This window comes from Cebidichthys violaceus, unplaced genomic scaffold (assembly GCF_023349555.1).
Source record: "Cebidichthys violaceus isolate CVI_PGR_0920_01 unplaced genomic scaffold, fCebVio1.0.p SCAF_5, whole genome shotgun sequence".
NCBI classification, from domain to species: Eukaryota; Metazoa; Chordata; class Actinopteri; order Perciformes; family Stichaeidae; genus Cebidichthys; species Cebidichthys violaceus.
In genome coordinates, this window is record NW_027176705.1 from 1,182,928 (window position 1) to 1,200,144 (window position 17,217).

The 17,217-nt window shown below is 43.5% G+C and overlaps 1 protein-coding gene across 1 annotated transcript in view; it reads left to right on the forward strand.

Moving 5' to 3' along the window:
- Positions 1 to 595: 595 nt before the first annotated feature.
- nkd1 (NKD inhibitor of WNT signaling pathway 1) overlaps positions 596 to 17,217 on the forward strand; it is a 32,739-nt gene continuing 16,117 nt past the window's right edge. Inside the window, exons 1-3 of the mRNA XM_068731036.1 lie at positions 596 to 758; positions 869 to 901; positions 1,113 to 1,252. Coding sequence (XP_068587137.1) covers positions 734 to 758; positions 869 to 901; positions 1,113 to 1,252 — 198 coding nt within the window. The 5' untranslated portion in view covers positions 596 to 733. The remainder of the gene's footprint in view (positions 759 to 868; positions 902 to 1,112; positions 1,253 to 17,217) is intronic.

The window sequence follows — 17,217 nt, forward strand, 5'->3', positions numbered from 1 at the left end:
TATCTATCTATCTATCTAGTCCCAAACCTGCTTGAGTCTTCAGAGCCCTCCAGGAACCCGTAGAGCCCCCAGACCTCAGTTTTGGGAACAATTTATAATGCTGAATGCATTTGCTTGCACTTGCTTGCAGTGTGATTTTTAATCCTGATCTTTCGGCGATTGAAATTAAGGTTTCTGTGCTTTGAAGAGACAGCAAATCGAGCTGCGTCAAGCGAGCCAGAAAAAGGCCACCGGAAATAGTTGCATTCATTTTCAGAATAAAAATATGTAATTAACACGAAGTGGGCAATTTTTTTAAATTGCAGGCGAGAATAGGTAACTTTTTTTTCCTGGTTTTACGTTTTATATGGCTCTTTGAGCTAATAACATAGTTGACAAAATTAATTTGGATTTTGTTTCATTTCAAAATATAGTTGGCCCCATCCGTATTTTCGTTTTGCTAATCATTATTGTGTGAAGCCATGTGTCTCAGCAAGTAAAATGTTTTATTCTGAAAGCGTTGACAGGAAGTCCTATGTTGTCCTGTGTGTCTCTTGTCAGCGCGCGGCGCTCTGGATCAAAGACTCGCTCGGCTCTCCACTCATACGGTCCTGTACTGAGCACAGCGCAGTCTGCCCTCGGTCTCTACGGACGCTCCGCTGTCTGGATATCGTTGCCGGGTTCTTTCTTTTTTTTTTCTTCCTCTGGATTATATTCTTCTGATGGTTTTTCAACTCTAACCCGATGCATAGAAATGGGTAAACTGCACTCGAAACATGGTAAGGTTTTCTTATTCCTGAGAGAAATCACAGCTATATACTTCTTCTTCTGGTGCTGCGAGACTTTCGAGTAACACTATTCATTGTCTTCTGACTTTCTTTCTCTCAAGCCGCTATTTGTAAACCGAGGGAGAGTCCAGAAGGTAAGCGCGCTTATTTTCCTTAAATAAATACATTTACACAAAGTCTCATATTTCGGTCAGTTTGTGAGCAGCAGAAAAAAACATTATTTTCAGAGTCAGCTCTCGGCTCATTAGAGTCCGACTCTTTGAAGATGGACCGCTTATGGAAAACATGAGTGCAGCGCGAGCAATTGTAGTTTGTAGCTGCTAATAGTGCGCTTCTTTGTTTCAGGCGACAGTTTTGTAGTCAACGCCTGTTTGGCGAGAAAGGGCATCGACGACTGGCTCGTGAAGCAGAAATACTATTGCACGAGCTCTCGCCTCGAGCAACAGGACTGTCACCACAAGAATAGCTGCGGTTTGACCACACGGGTGAGTACGAGTCTGTCCACGAGGTTCACGTATTTATAGGGAAGTGAAGCGTAATAGACGCTTGTTCAATTGTATCCTCGCGGTGCTTGTGCGCATTTCACCTAATTAGGAAGAGGGGTTTTGAGGGTTTTTTTTTGTTCTACTGTGCGCTTCAAGGCTTTGCACCTAATAAGTAGTTTTATATGAGGCAGCGTATGTCTGTCCTCTGCCCCTCTAATGCACTCAAAGTCTTGTCAAACTTTCTAAAAGCTTTGTTGGTGGACAAACTTGTAATATTGGTGGCGAGGGTGGATATCTATTCATGTTGGCTGCAAATATTTAGATATTTCATACAGCGAAAAATGTAACATCTGCCAATCTGTGATATACTTTAGGTTTAAAATGTACACATAACTAGAAACACACACGCTCACTGTTAAAGTGAACCACACAACACCTGGTCTTACCTTTTTGTTTTCCTGTTTCCCTGTGACAAAATGAATGTTACCTCTCCTCCGTTCATGTGGGAACACATCTTTGTTCCATCAATGCACTGATCTGAGGTTGTTGCTCTTTTTTTTCTTATGAGGAACAATAGATCAAGCCTGAGTTGAAAGCATTGCAGTGTGACAGTCTGGTGACAAGTGAGGATTGTAAAGGCTGGGGAGAAATGTTGGAGGTCATGCTTGTTTTGTATTTTGGCATTGCCGTAAACACTGTGCTGTTGTTGTCAAGTGGGGAAATCCTTTGGAATTGCTTCAGAGGAGACTTAAGCCTCTTTGGTTAGTGAGACCTTCCTCAAAGGCAGCATGTTTGAGGAATTGGAGCCCATCAAGGAAGAAAAAAAAAAAAGGAAAATCTGTTCCTACAGCCTCGATCCAGACGCTTTGAGCAGAAATGCACCCGTCCATGAAATGCAGCCCAGATCCAGGCACATTTTAACAAATTAGAGCACCTATTGTAGACCTCTGTTGTGATGTTTTTCCTTTTAAAACAGTTGGCAGTTCCTTAAGTTGCTCACCTTTTTAAAATAAACTAGAATCCTACCATCATTAGCATGTAGCTGCTTGTTGAAATAAACACTCATTCCCATTCTCTTTCCCTCTCATTAGTTTTTTAGGACTTTTGCTCACGCTGCATGCAGCAGTTCTTGTGTAAATGTCATGTTATACTTTGCATTTAAAGTGATTATCGTGCAAGCAAGAAAAACACCTCAAAAGAGCCATTGGCATGTGGATTTATTTGCGTATGCATCAAACTTGAGGAAGTTTAAGGCAGCAGAAATATCTACTGACTCCCGCCCCAAAGTCAGGTCCAAAGTCTGCCATTGTTTTGTCCTCTGCAGCAAGGTGTTTTTTGAAGCTTCGCTTTGCCTGAAGAGCAGCCAGGGTGTTGCATGGTGAGTTAGTGATGAGAGAGCGCTAGTGGTCATTTTACTGAATGCCAATTTAATGTGACGTGCAAGTAATTGAGTGTAGTAAATGTGTTGGGAGGGTGGAACTGGCTTTACATGTTGCACCTACATGGTGTCAACGTTGCTAAACCTGACATGTGACATCCCAAAGCTGCAATAAACACCTTCATATAGTAACAGGATCCCCCTCACGTCAGGCTGTTGTCTTTTTGGAGATCTCTCTGAGAAAAACACCTGAAACTGTGTTTATTTTGTAGAGCATGTGAACGCTGTTGCAGCAGAAAAGCCATTTACAGCGTTGCTTATGTGCTGAGTGGAGTTCATACGCTTATGGCAATTTAAGCATTTAAAACCACATTATTACCATGCAATTACCATTCATTATTACCACAAAAACAAACATTCATTATTTTATTTTCTGGAAAGATCCATGTGCTGCATTTCACAACAACAACAACAGTGGTGTGTGTGTGTGTGTGTGTGTGTGTGTGTGTGTGTGTGTGTGTGTGTGTGTGTGTGTGTGTGTGTGTGAAGTTTTGGCCCGGGATGAACAGGAGCCCCGGCTGAAAGGGTTGGATGTTTTGGAAAAAAAATTGTTAGTGGAGCTTAGTTTTTATAAATAATTCAAGTCTGGGTGCCTAATGGCTTTTATAGCTCAGAGGGAGAATGAATAAAAGAAGAAAGGTGTTTCCACCATCAATATGTATTTACTTTTCTCTTTTGTTTTGTGATCATAAAGAGAATCCAAAATATTTAATATCAAGGTCTGAACCAAGTTTAAAAACTCCACCCCAAGGTCTTTATGAATAAGAACAGAAGCTAACCTCTTAGGCGAGAGAATGTGAGTCAACTCTCTTAGCTTTTAAAGTTGCCTACAGTGCACAGAATACCTGGTGAGACCGTTATTTATAGCCCCTGTTCTTTGAGCACCCCTCCCAGCTGAACCAGGGTCCAGGAGAATGTGGGTCGGGTGTCAACAGCAGGAAGTCCACGCTTGGAATTCTTTTGATCTGATCTTTTCCAAACCATATTCCCTGTAGGAACAATGCGGTTTTCATACAAGTCCTGGTTTTGAAGAGCCGCTTCACATTCTCAGTTATTCTTTATTAATGGTTTTTAAATCAAAATAGTGGTCTAAGCATGCGCAGATTGATTGAGACATAAAGATGCGCTTGAGATCTTAATGATATTACCATGCTGACTCTACACCCATTCATGAGTTCTGCAGTCAGATGAAGTTTGTTTAAGCTTGGCAGACAGTGAGTGAGTGAGTGAGTGAGTGAGTGAGTGGTGTGGGCAGGTGTATCTGTGGGTCTCAACACATGAGATCCAGGTCACGGCACACTTTCTCCCCCGTGTACAGCATGGTGTCTACACCTACCTATAAATTTGATATGTTATGGGCACTGATACGGGTCTCACAACTTATGACTTTGAAGTTCAAATTTCCGTTAGTTAGTTTTAAGGTTTTTTTTCTCATGGCATCAGATGAAATAAAAGTCTGTTGTGTTTGTAGCATGTCAAGAGGAACTAAAAAGAAAAAATGTTATTCCACCCAAGGTTCCCCTTTTTCTATTCCAAAATCCCCCTCCCCCTCCTCTGTCCCCTCCTGGTCTCCATCTGTTTCTTGCGTTCACCCTGTGGCCCTGTGTTGATTGTGGCTGATGAAATGAGACTGAATTTGAAGCGGGCCATGCGGGGAAGTGTCAGCGGTGACACTGATGGCTCCTCCTCTGCCGTGAAGCCCCGCCCTCTGTGTCGTAAAAGCCACATCCAATCTCCCACAAGCTGCCGCTCTCACAATTCCCAAGCTCATATGTGTGTTTTTTTTTCTTTAAACTGAGCCTCCACTCAGCTCAAATTGTTGGGAAGCGTAGACTAAAAGCAAAGGTACGTGTGACGGCAGAATGCAACTCAAAAGTGAATCACAGTGAAACTTCTGGCCCCAACCCCCTTGTCTCGCAGTTGGTTGCTAGCCCTTTGATTTTTTTTTTTTAAATAGAAAGGTTTTTTTGGAAGTAGGCCTAAAGCTTTTAACCGCATTCCCTCAGCCTCCAAGTCTGATAAAAGACATGGCAGGGTCTGCGCCCCATTCGTCTTTCGCTTCTGCTGTTATGCTTTTTCTCTCCTTGTCGTCTTCACAAAGCGAGGGCCCTTGTTCTAGAAGCTGAAAGCACCTTTCAAATGCAGACTCCTCTTCCTCTTCCTTGCCTTCTTTCTGTCCTCTCCCTGTGCGTTTTCCTTTCCCACCGGCTGGCCTCTTGTGCTGTGCTGTGTGACGTATGCCCCTCTCCCACCGGGCTCTACCCCCTCTGTGCTCCCAAGGGACCCAGGGCCTGTTGTTGCTCTTTGAAGAGGCTGGGAGAAAAAAGTTTGGAGCCACACTCTTAAAGAGAAGAAAAGCCTCCGCCTATGGAGGAGGAGGAGGGGTAGCACCTGGCCATAGAGGGGCTCTGTGATTGTTTTTGATTTTCCCATGAGAAGATGGCGTGGAGGTCTCGGGCTGACGTCAACGTAGCTTGGGGGACGGGGAGGGTCGAGGACGTGCAGCTGGCTTTAGTGTCACATCCGGCGTCGTGTGTCACCTAGATTACTCAAAGCCGGAGGAGATTCTCCTGTGTGACAAAGCAGAGCGGACAACTCTCCTTTTCTGTGAATGGTGCCTTCCGGAAAGGTTTCCTGTGAAAGAATGACAGTGGTTTAGTCAGGTAAAGCCCTGGTGGCATGTAGACACTTGATTGGGTTTGTCCACTTTGCTCCTTTTTGTGCTAAAGCATCTCCTCTCCATCTCTCCTCTGTATTACACAATGACCATTATACATCACATACCATTTTCTGATTTTATTATGGAATGCTGTTTCAAATGTGTTCAGTTCAGCTCTTTCCAAATTCTTTAACAAGTACGATAAAATGGTAAAAAGGTTGTAATGGCAAAGATCAACGGTTACTTGAAGGTGTCATTGGGAACAAAACCACGTCCCTTGTCATCTTAATGGTATGAATGAAATGACGCTCGTGTATGTGCAAATCTGTTCACGCTTGAGCATGTGAGTGTGCCGTCTGGAGTCAGCTGTCCGGATGCACTCCAGAGATCAAAGGATTCTGGGGGAATGTGCTCTAAATCTCTGAGGATTAGCGGCTGAGATTTTGCTTTGTTTCCCCAAATATATGCTCAGTATACGGAGAGCTGTTGATCAAAGTGTCTCTCACCACCCCTTCACAGATGCATTTAGGCTGGCAGCTTCTATTCCACACTTAAGGATGGCATTCATTTCACAATTCCAAGAAATGGTTATATTTTTAGGATGTTTGGCTATTTAGTTTTCCTGTGCTTTGAGAGTGGACTTGTGTATAGAGTATAGTAGAAGTAGTGTGATACTCTGAGCAGATAATCCAACTGTAAAGCAAGGAATCCCTCTGTCTGTAGGTATGTGTGTGTATTGCTGTGGACCCAGGGATGCGCAGTGTCGACGTTAATGTGATTTGGACACGCAGCGCTTTGATTAAACAGCTTCAGGGCTCTGCAGACGGAGTCAAGCATGTTGTCCACAGTGGGTCTTTTCAGACAGCAGTCAACCTGTGCTGCGGGATGAATGAACACACTAACATCACAACCGAACTCTTCTTCACTTCCCCGGAGTCAACGAGCGATGAACGGTTCTCGTTATCGTTCTCGGAACGATTGTCCTGCTTCGAACGGTCACTGCACTCGTCCATCTGAGTTAATTTAACCGACATCATCATCAGCTTTGCCGTAATGCTTGCATGTCTTCGACCTTTGATGTGTGTGTCTGCCTTCGACATGCTGATGCCTTTTGAAAAGCTACGGGAAAGCGTTCTTGTCCCAAAAAAAAATCTTGAAATATTAAGGTAGAAAGGAGAGCGAGATCGTGGCTAGTTTCATGTGATATGTGTTAGATCAAAGACTTTTACAAGCAGGCACTAACTTTTCATATAATTCCTTCATGTGTGATATTCAGGTGGGTTTGATTATCATCACACGTGTAAAAGTGAAGAATAGGTTTTCATCCGATGTATATGACTTATGTGTGATTTCTGCCATATTCCCAAACCAAAATATCTGTTATATTATGCCATTTTTACTATATCAAACTTAACCAAAGAGGACGTCTTTCATTGCACTGAAACTAGGCATTGTTAAAAGTACAATATATGAAACATGCCCTTATGCATGGGTAACAATTTCTCTTAATACACAGCCATCACTAGGGATGGGTATCGTTAGGATTTTATCGAAACCAGTATTCTTATCGATTGTGCTTATTGGTTCGGTTTCCTATCAATACTCTTATCGGATATTTTGGATTATATTGTGAGAAAAAAAAGACTTTTTTAAAAAAAGAATTTAAAAAAGTATTGACATTGCTTTATTGTTCTTGTATGCAAACAAATAGTCTTTCTTGAGCAGCAATACAAGAAGTTACAACATCTTTAAAAGACTTTCACAGCTAAACAGTTAGCTAAGTGATTAGCTCTCATTTGTTAATCTATTCTTATTAGCAAACTCAGCCCCCCCGAGACAGACAAAGGTTTGTGACGCTGCTATTTTCCATGGAGATCTCACTCCAGAACCTCTAAAGTACCTCAGAACCTTTAACTCCGGACCTCATCCATACTCCAGGTTTTTAATCATTTGAAACCAATTACCACTTAGAACCGAGTTTCGGTGGGGCATCCCTAGTCATCACAGAGCAAAAACAAAACCCATTTCACTGTACGCATTTTGACTTGTAGCAGAGGTGTATCTTATAACCTGGACCTAACTCAACTAAAATGTTGAGGAGTGAGAGGAACAGAAATCAGTTGTCATAGTTGATTGAGTAATTGTTTTTCACATGGGATGACTTATGTACGATTCAATCAGTCTGCACTTAATGCACACAGACATCGTTTCTTGAGTGTTTCTGCACCATCCTCCAAAATACTTCTGATTGTGAGACTAGTCCGTTATAGGTTTGGGATTGACGGGGCTGTGTGAGACTGGGAGGAACTCTCGGTGACTGGGGCTCCTGTGGTGGCGCTGAGCTCCTCTGCCCATTTTAATCACCCACTTAAAAGGATCCGCTGAAGTGGGTGTTTAAGTGTTTAAACCCCCCGAATAATTCTCTCTTGTTTGTTTATCAGGTTCCCCTGTGGGTTGCGCTCTGGCCCATGCAGTAAGTGCTGAATAATTTGACTGAGCACTCAAAGTGGCTCTCAAATAGGACGTGATCAACATCTGCATAAAACTGCTATCGAGCTCTCATGAGGGTGTGCGCACGCACTCGTGTGCCATGAAGCGCACAGGCACATTACCCATTTGTTTACCCTAATATGTGAATACATTTATCACCGCTAACAGACGTACAGCCCCAGCGTGATTCCCTTCCACTTGTTTTTCTTACCAAACTGGTCGTATAGGGAACCACCAGCGACGGACTACACAGCTCCCATGAGCCCCGCTGCTGCGTTCGTCCTCCTTGTGTTTGAGCGCCGCGGGGGCCAGGGCTCTAAGGCCACCTGAGGTAGAGCGAGTGGAGGAAGTGTATTTAGGTAAACAGAGTTGGGAGAGCATTGTGCCTCCCGCAGATAGAGGTTCCAGGGCACTTCAGCTCTTCCTGTGGCGCCAGGTCTGGAGGAGGTCTGGATTGTCTGTTAAGGGGATGTTTTTGGTGGAAGGGAAAGCTAAACAGAGGAGCGGTCCTGCTGAAAGGAAAGCTGTCCTCCCCTGGTGTGTTTACGCTCCACAGGTGCCACAACCTAAAGAGGACCTCCAACTGTAGACTCTCAATGAAGCAGGCCAACCCTATGCTCCCCCAAGGACCATTTGCCCTGTCCGTCAAACCCACCGCCCCCCCCCCACCCAGTTTTATGCTCAAGTTTGAAAAAACAACATCCATGGACAAAGGATTTGTAAGTCTCTTTGGCAGTGATGCCCGGTTGCGAGATCATTTCTTGGGGGCGCCAGATGGTTGTGGAGAAAAGAACAAAATGGCATATTAAAAATGAAATAACATTTTTTTTAGACTGGGGAAGGGTTTTTACATTACATTGCCTGTATCAGTGATTTTACGCTTCAGAATAGATTTTATTGAGTGTGTTTGGGAAAGTCCTTTCTGACGGGGGATTTCCGGCCGGTCAGTGGGAGAGAAAGAGTCACAGAACGCATCAAAAATCCTCAGTACCTGGAGCACATTGGACAACCAGGGGCTAGCTGTTGAACTAAACCAAACTCGTAACAAACAAAGCATTATTTATTTATCAGAGCATTCACAATAACCGCTGAAAATGCCAACACCTACCTGGTTATTCTGGGGGGGGGACCACTGCTTAGGCTTGTATTTAAAGCGTTCCTGTGTTTTACAATAAACAAATCCATCTCCACTATAGTCTTGTACTTTATGGATATTATTTTCATTAGTCATAAATGGTGTTCCATATCAGCGCTGCTATCAGTATGCAGATAGTATGATTATTTAACTTATATTCAAGACACAATGCAGCTGTGAAACCAATAGTATTAGTCATTAATATTGTTTTCTGGTTTGTGTGTAGTTTTTTACGTTTCTTTAATTTGTGTATGAGCACCTTTGTAGAAGAATTTAGTCGCCGTGTGCAAGTGAGTAACTTACTCTGCTTCAAATTCATTATGGTGAGCAGCGACACAAGCCACTAATTCCAGTCAGCTATGAATAGAAACCGTCCCCTTGGCACCGGCGCACTTGTATATAGTAGTTGAAGTGTCTATTTCTGCTGCGATGTTTACTTGCAAAGTTGAAACACACTGTGTAATTACAGAGATTTTGGGTAACTACAGTTAAAAGGTCAGATGTGAGGGCTGTTTAGAGGTAGTGGCTTGTGGCTGCCAGGATGTCGGCTCCAAACATGGTGTGCGTGTGTGTGTGTATATACGTGTGTGTGTGTGTGTGTGTGTGTGTGTGTGTGTGTGTGTGTGTGAGTATGGATATGCGTGTGCATATAGGCAGAGAGGAGGAACAGCCTCCTTGGTGTTGAGGTCAGTTTCATCTGGTCAACATGCACACGTCAGAGGTTTTCATAACCACCACCTAACACAAGGAGCTCCGCTGTTGATTGCAATGACAAGGTTTAGTAACCGGCTTTGAATGGAATAAAATGGGCCGGTTGTTATTGATGTCAGAGGAATTGTAAAGCTTTTATGACGTCTCCAGTTTGTTACTCCTTCAGCGTGTCTAGTGGCTAGATCACATACAGACTGAGGAATTGCAAATCACAATTCAACCCTGACAACTTACATAACCGGTTCAGTAGATCAGACAGTAATATGAATATAAACATTAGTGCATTTCAGTTTGTAATCTAACATGTCCTGTCTGGATCGGGATGAAAACTACATTAAAGAGAAGACTTTAAATCTAAACTTGGAAGTTTTCTATATAAAAAAAAAGAAAAGTCTCCAACTCTAAGGTAACTTATAAACGAGCACATTTTTTATAGGTAATGTAATATTTTGAATTTGAAAAACACAATTGAATGTTGTAGAGAACATGAAAGATCTCAGCATGAAAATATCCCCCATTTTATTATTTTCTTGTAGCTTCTCATACGACAAGTCCCAGAGGTGTTTCTTCTCATTTGGCTGCGGTTAAAGATTTAAGTGCCTGTCACTGTCTTGCTGCCCTCGAGGTAGACTTCCTGGCTAAAGCCTTGTTCCTCCCACACTTTGCAGCACTCGAGACTGGCGTCTGAAGCCACCCAGACGACTGAAGCGCTGTCTCTCCTCCAAGAGAGCTTTGACTAATTACTGAGACCCTAGACACAGTGCAGCACGCTCGCTGTTTAACACAACATGCGTGGAAGCAGGCATGTTGCCAACTATAGTCTAAAGTGTATAAACCAACCTATTTGGGGGGCGACTAGCTCACTAGGCTAAGAGGGTTGTCCGGAGGGTCGGCAGTTCGATCCTTGGCTGGGACGTTAGCTGAGTCGAAGTGTCCTTGAGCAAGACACTGTCCCCCTAGCTGCTCCCCGGGCGCCTGTCATGGGCAGCCCACTGCTCCCTGGTACAGGGATGGGTCAAATGCAGAGAAGAATTTCCCCCTCAACGGGATAAATAAAATAAATAAATAATAAATAAATATTTTGCAGTAATGATTGACACACACATACACACACACACACACACACACACACACACACACACCGTAAGCTCATGCCACCTCGGCAGGATGGCTCTGTCCTTTTTGCTCATGAAGTTAAAGGTTCCTCTATGAAGGGTGAGATATCCTACTGCTGTACTAACCGCACATGATTTTGGAGGTGAGGTGTGTCATTTTGCATGTGACTCCCCCTCTTTCTCTTTCTCTGCTGTCTTTTTTTTTCTCATTCTTTGGACCTGAGTGTCACTCTGAATTCAGAGGGCCATAATGTTGTGATTTGTTACTCTTGGCAGGCGGAGACCATCTGTAAATCAAGGCCAAGCGACAGGCTGTCTCCATTCCCTTCCAAACCATAGCTTCCTCTTGGGAATGCAAGGTCCCAACGTGGAGTTCATTGGCTGGAGGAGAATGTGTTTTAAGGATTCACCTCTAGCTCAGATTCCCTGTTAACTCTCAGACTCCCGAGGAAACTTGAGGATAAAAACAGAGGCAGTCGTGTCGGCTCACATGTTACCGTAATTCCTACATGGGACTGTTTTTTAGCTACAGGGCTATTGCTAACTGCTGGCAATCATTTTGTGCATCACAGGTAGTGTTGTCCTTTTTCAATTTCCACAAACAAACTTAAAAGAAAGCAAGAGAATATTTGTGAGTGAGGCCCGATGTTTTTCTTTTAGAAAATGAAAGCACAGGTGTCTCTTAAATTGCTGGAGGGTTGATCGTACAGTTCACACTCTTGATCTTGACACCTTGTATCCTCTCCCTCTGCTCCTCTCTGAGATAAAACAGTGCGATACATGTTAATTGCTGTGGTTACATATTTTGCAAAAGCTAATAAAGGCTGTTACCTTGAGTTACAGGTAGGGTTTAGTGCCCGAGGGGCTGGCTGAGTTGTAAAAGCTTATCTTTGCAGGTGTAAAAGTTTTGTAAATGGGTCATTAAAGTGTTGGCCAACTTCACACATAAAACACAAAAAGGGAGAGGGGGAGGGAGATTACTTCAGATCAGCATGTTTCTGAAGCGAAGAGATGAAGGCTGTAAATCTTTGCTAATATTCCACTGAGCCTTTTAGGAGGCAGCCTTTGATGTGGGTGAGGTAATGTGACCAGCAGTGTTTGCAATGTTAATCTGACGTGGGGAGATGGCTGGTGGCTGTTCGCTATGGCCCGACAAAAGAAAGGCATCAAAAATAAAAAAATTAGATAGCAAACACATCGTGCACACACATCCACACGAATGTACACACACACACACACACACACACACACACACACACACACACACACACATGCATGCATGCTCACATCCTTGCAACCTCTTATCCCGCAATGTCAGAGAGTTCATTTGAGCTGACGTTCGGTATAATTTGACTTAATATATATAGCACACAAAGAATAAGTGTACTGAACCACACCTCCTCTGCATGCAGAGCCTTTTCATCAATGTGGTGTTAGTGTGTGTGGAGAATCTGTGCATGACCTGTATGGTGAACTACAGTTAACACGGTAAGCCCTCTGGCATGTACTGTCTGCTCAAACCCCTCCGGTCTTGGTGTTGCTGACCGTGCACACTTTAATCATAGAGCGGCTTCCTCTCTCGACCTGCCTGGTGATGGATTCTAACTCAGCGGCTGTAATTTCCTTCCCGGGGTGCAGAGAAGAGGGTGTGCCGTGACCAAGGGGTGTCTGGAGAGAAGGTGTCTGTCTTTGATGTTCCCTCTGAGACGTCAAATTACACGTTAGTCCTCCTCAGTCGGCAAAGTTGAAGGACTTACTTGTCCATTTATTTAACCGGTTTGTTGTCTACTCAACTCAAGTATTGCTCTTTCTACAGAGTTGGGGAGAAGTCAAGGCAAACAAAGTGGCTGAGTCTCAGAGGAGAACGCTTTAGTGTCCATTTTGAGGGTTTTAACCACTTAATGATGTTTTGTTTTTTTGTTTTTTTTGCATAGTGAACTAATGCTGCTCAGCTCAGCTCAACATTTGTTCTGAAAAATAAAACATGTGCCCGAAATATACTGTATGGCGCTCCAGACTAAACGCATCCACCAGATAGCTTATGTTTTGTTAATGTTGCATGTGAAGGGCTCAACATCAAACAATTTGCAGTCTGTGACCTCTGGAAAGGCATTGAGTTTCTTATCAAAGCCATAATTTGCATCATAAAACACAGCAGATATGACTTCCTCTTGGCACCGCCGCATGGTTTTTTGTGAAGCTCTGGCATTTCAGAAGACCCAAGTGTCGGCTCTACCGGAGCAAATTCACAAACACTACCTCAATGTATCATGTGATGATGAGCCTGATAGTCTTCAGTGTAAAAAACGGATTCATCGTGTTTGGCTACAGAGAAATGCGGAGAGATTAATTTGCCGTGGCTCTCAGTCTGTAGGTGTTGTATGAAAATTGGCCTCGTCTCCCCTCCCTCCATAAATGGGACCGTCTCGCGTTCAGCTTTGCTATGCTATATGATTATCTGAGATCTTTATTTCATGTGTGAAAACTGATCCCCTTTGAAGCCTCACTCAGAGGCAGAGCAGCGCTTCACTACCTCACATCAACACTCTCTATCTTGGCTCCATCTCAGGGCGTTGTGTTTTACTGCTACGTGGGGCTTTGAAAGAGGCTGTTTAATGCCGCGAGAAGGTGAGGAGCACTCCAGCGTGAAGAACTGCAAAAAAACCTGGACCCAGGTTTAAACTGTTGCTGATGACCGGTTGTTCGTTTTAGGTTTTTTCCCTCCCCTCCTGCAGCACCCCCACACATTGCAGGATAGGCACTGCTCCAGATTCCAAGAGTTGTGCTCGGTCCTTTGAAACGGCCTCCGGTGTATCTCAGTTTACTCTTTGGGTTGGTGGAGAGGGATGGGTATTTCCTCTCCTGAGGTCCTCTGCGGGTAACCCTACACCTATAAGCTAATTTGCAGCTCTAAAAACGAATACAAGCTTCTTTTTTTTGCTTGTTGATGTTTTACTTCTCGGTTTTCAACATCGGGGCTGTATCCGCACTAGGGATTTTGGAAAAGTCCCATGCTATACAGCTGTTTTCTGCATTAGTAATTCATGAACTTCAGCTAATGGCTGTTATCCAGCTTAGACGGAATCCGTTGAAATCATTTGGTTTGCCAAGTGCACCAAAGTACAAAGACATGATGACAAGTTAAGTGTATCTTAACATGCCTGGTACAAGGACAGTCCCTTTGTATTTAGTGATGCTACCCAACCCGTAATCTACTTTCTCTATCAAGCTGTAGCTGTGACAAATATGGCACGAGTGGGAATAATCATGCTTTCTGTAGTGCTCTGTTTCACACTCTCCAGTGTTGGATGGCTTTTATGTGAATGTCAGCGACCTCAGCGGTTTGAAAGGCCCAGGGGGAAGCAGACACGAAGCACATATTCCCACATCCACCCTCGTCTCCGTCACTTTGCCTGTCTAGCCCACTTTGCTAAATGGCCTTTTCATGCGTGCGTTTCTTCCCCGCTTCATGTCGGCACCGCTGCTCCAAACGGTGCAGTCCTGAAGGTGTCTTCTTGCGATGCGTTGGGCACAGAGCAGGAGGCACCGAGGCACAGTTCTAATGAGATTTTTCCCGGGTTTTGATGGGGTGCCAGTAGCGCTGCCATTGCTCTAGAGGCCTGCCTCCACTGAGCCCTGGCGCGCGATCAGGGGGAGCTGTCATTGGCCGCATAAATTGTCAGCCTGTGTGGTGGGTCGCGGAGGCAGACAGCGTAGAGACCGAGAGGCCTTGTGGGACTTTCCCACAATCACATACAAGTACATATTACTTGCACTTAAATGTACACTTTTGCTTTCAAACACGCACTCATAGCAGGGGAAAAAATTGGCCCTGTGCGTCCATGTCTGCAGTGCCAGAGTAAAGATGACGCTAAACTCACCAAGTGTGTTTTGTGCCAGCATTCGCTCGCTGTCATTTTCACTTTCTCTCTCGCTCTCTCATCACCATACACACTATGTTTAAGAAAATGTAGTGATTCAAACTGCTGACGACATGGAGCTTTTTAAGTCTGTTAGGTTAGCTAACAGCATTAACAGCTTTGTGGCATGTAAATAATGTGGACATAAAGTCAAGGCTTCTTCTTTTACATCCACACTGCATGTTAGTGAGTGACTATACATATGTGTTACCGGGATAGCATTTATTTTAGTCACTGTATCATTTCATGCCCACTCGTCAAATCTTTGGGCTGCATATATTACATTAATAACATCAAGTTAAACCATAAGGAAAAGGTGTTTGTTTCTGAAAGCTATTTTAATCACATTGCCCATTCATCTAAGTTTAACGGCTATGTTGTTTTAATGTTGAGGTAAATACTTAAATCTAAAGCTTTTTGAAAGTTTGAAAATTATAGATGAAAATGTTTCGGAGTAAAGCAGTCCAAGTGCTGCCTCTTGCATTACTCTTATTTACCTGGGTGCACTACAATGGAGTTTAACTGAACTATTATTGATTATGAATTTTCTATAGTTGGCAATAATCAATCAAAGGCCTGGAGCATTCCTCGCTATAATGTTTTAGAGCTGACATTTTCATTAATAAGGAAAACATGCGGCGGGGAGAAGGTTGGTCGCCGTTCTTAAAATTACAGCTTGTTAAAGTGTTTGTTCAGTAAATAATATTATTCTTATATATGCTAATCTGTCTTTGGTATGTCCAAATTCATTTTCATGAAGTGGGCGTTGATCAGGTTTGCCAAATAGTTCCAATGGCCAAACCAAACAGACCTTCAGGTCGGCGAGTAATGCAGACGGCGTGCTGTAATGGGGCAGGCACACTGTTTTCTGTGTTACAGTAATAAATCACTTTATGTGGAGGCGCTTGAATGAGTTTAAAAACACACAGGGGCTGCACAATACCTTGTCCTAAAAGCCGTGAAGAAGCTCTGAAGGACCTGGCTGCTGATAAAAGCAGAATGCTTTATCACAGTGTTCTCCACACAACATTTAACACCATGTCTGGAAAATTGTTTTAGCTGCTCCCAGGTGCAGTAGAAAGATGCTTGTTTGGGCCCTGAAGCCAGCGCTGAAACAGTTTGGACCTCAAGCTACAGAGACAAGCAGCTACACATGTGCAAAACTCTGCAACGGGCAAAACCAGCAGCACATTTCAGTCAAATAGTGTTAATTGTATAGCACCAATTTTGAAGGTTACCATCTCATCAAGTCATTGTTTAAGCCGTGGTTGAGCCACCCGGGGTGGGAGGGAGGGAGGGAGGGGGGAGGGGGGAGGGGTGGGGCTTCTCCTTTGGCCTGAGATGCTCTCCCACAGTGACCTCTGACCCTTGGATTAGCAAGGGTCTCAAGAGAAACCCATCAATGACTCGTCGCTGCACCAAAAGAGATTGATGGCTCATTTTGTGGTTACTGTATTGTTATCAACGGTCATTCGCACGTTCATACCATGGGTGCTAGAATTTGATGAGACCCGGTTTTCAGATGCACTGAGTGTTTGCAGATGTTGCATCAGTGGAGCCTCGTCTTTCACTCATTAGTGGAGGAATCACTTTGGAGGGGGATGACCAGCATTGGGGTTTTAGCCAAATCTACTTTGAGCTCTTTCATTTCAAATCAGACTGAAGGAAGTGAGTTCAAGCTTTTATCCTCTTTGGCTTAACAAGCTGGACTGACTTACTATCTTGTCCAACACCAGCTTTTACATGCAGTTATTATACTGTTATTACTACACTGCTACTTCTGTTGCTTCTTCTTCAGTGTATACCTCTGTCCTTTTAAAAAGGATGTTCAGTCTTTTGATGTTTAATATTGTCTTCCAATTTGCTTTTTATGCAGCCTTCTGAAGAACATTTTACAATATTTGATGCTTTTTCAAAACAAGATGCTTTTTTTACATTTGTCACCGTGTAGAAAAAGCCCAGTTGGTTTTGGAAAAACATTCTTTCTAACAGGCTTTTGTATATTTTGGCGGAGTCTGTGGGACAAAAGAGATGAAGCAACAGAACACTTAAAAGGAGATTGCATGGTCATTTACTAAATCAAAAAGGTGGAGTGAAGATGTAGCTGAAGAGAAGGGCAGAGGCGTCTTAGTAATATGACCAGGAGTCCCGTCAATCCTTCCTAAGTGGGAGTGACAGAACTGTAAAGTGTGCCATTCAAGTTACTGCTGGGGTTAAGAAGATTAACCCCTATACCTACAAGATCTCTTTCTTTTAGTTCTAAATAGTGTGGTCAGAAATGTTACTTCTGCCATTCAATCTTCCTTTTCTGGAGCAGGGCAGAGAAATGTGCCTCATTGTTCGTGTGACTAATTGGCTGGTGGGAACGCAGGAAACTCAGAAGCAAACACTCCTTATTTTTAGAACTCCTACATGTTTTGTTTTTTTGTTTTTTTGGCACCGGACAATCATATCAATCACTGCCAAAGCCGGAATCTAAAGGGCTAAGCTCAAAAGT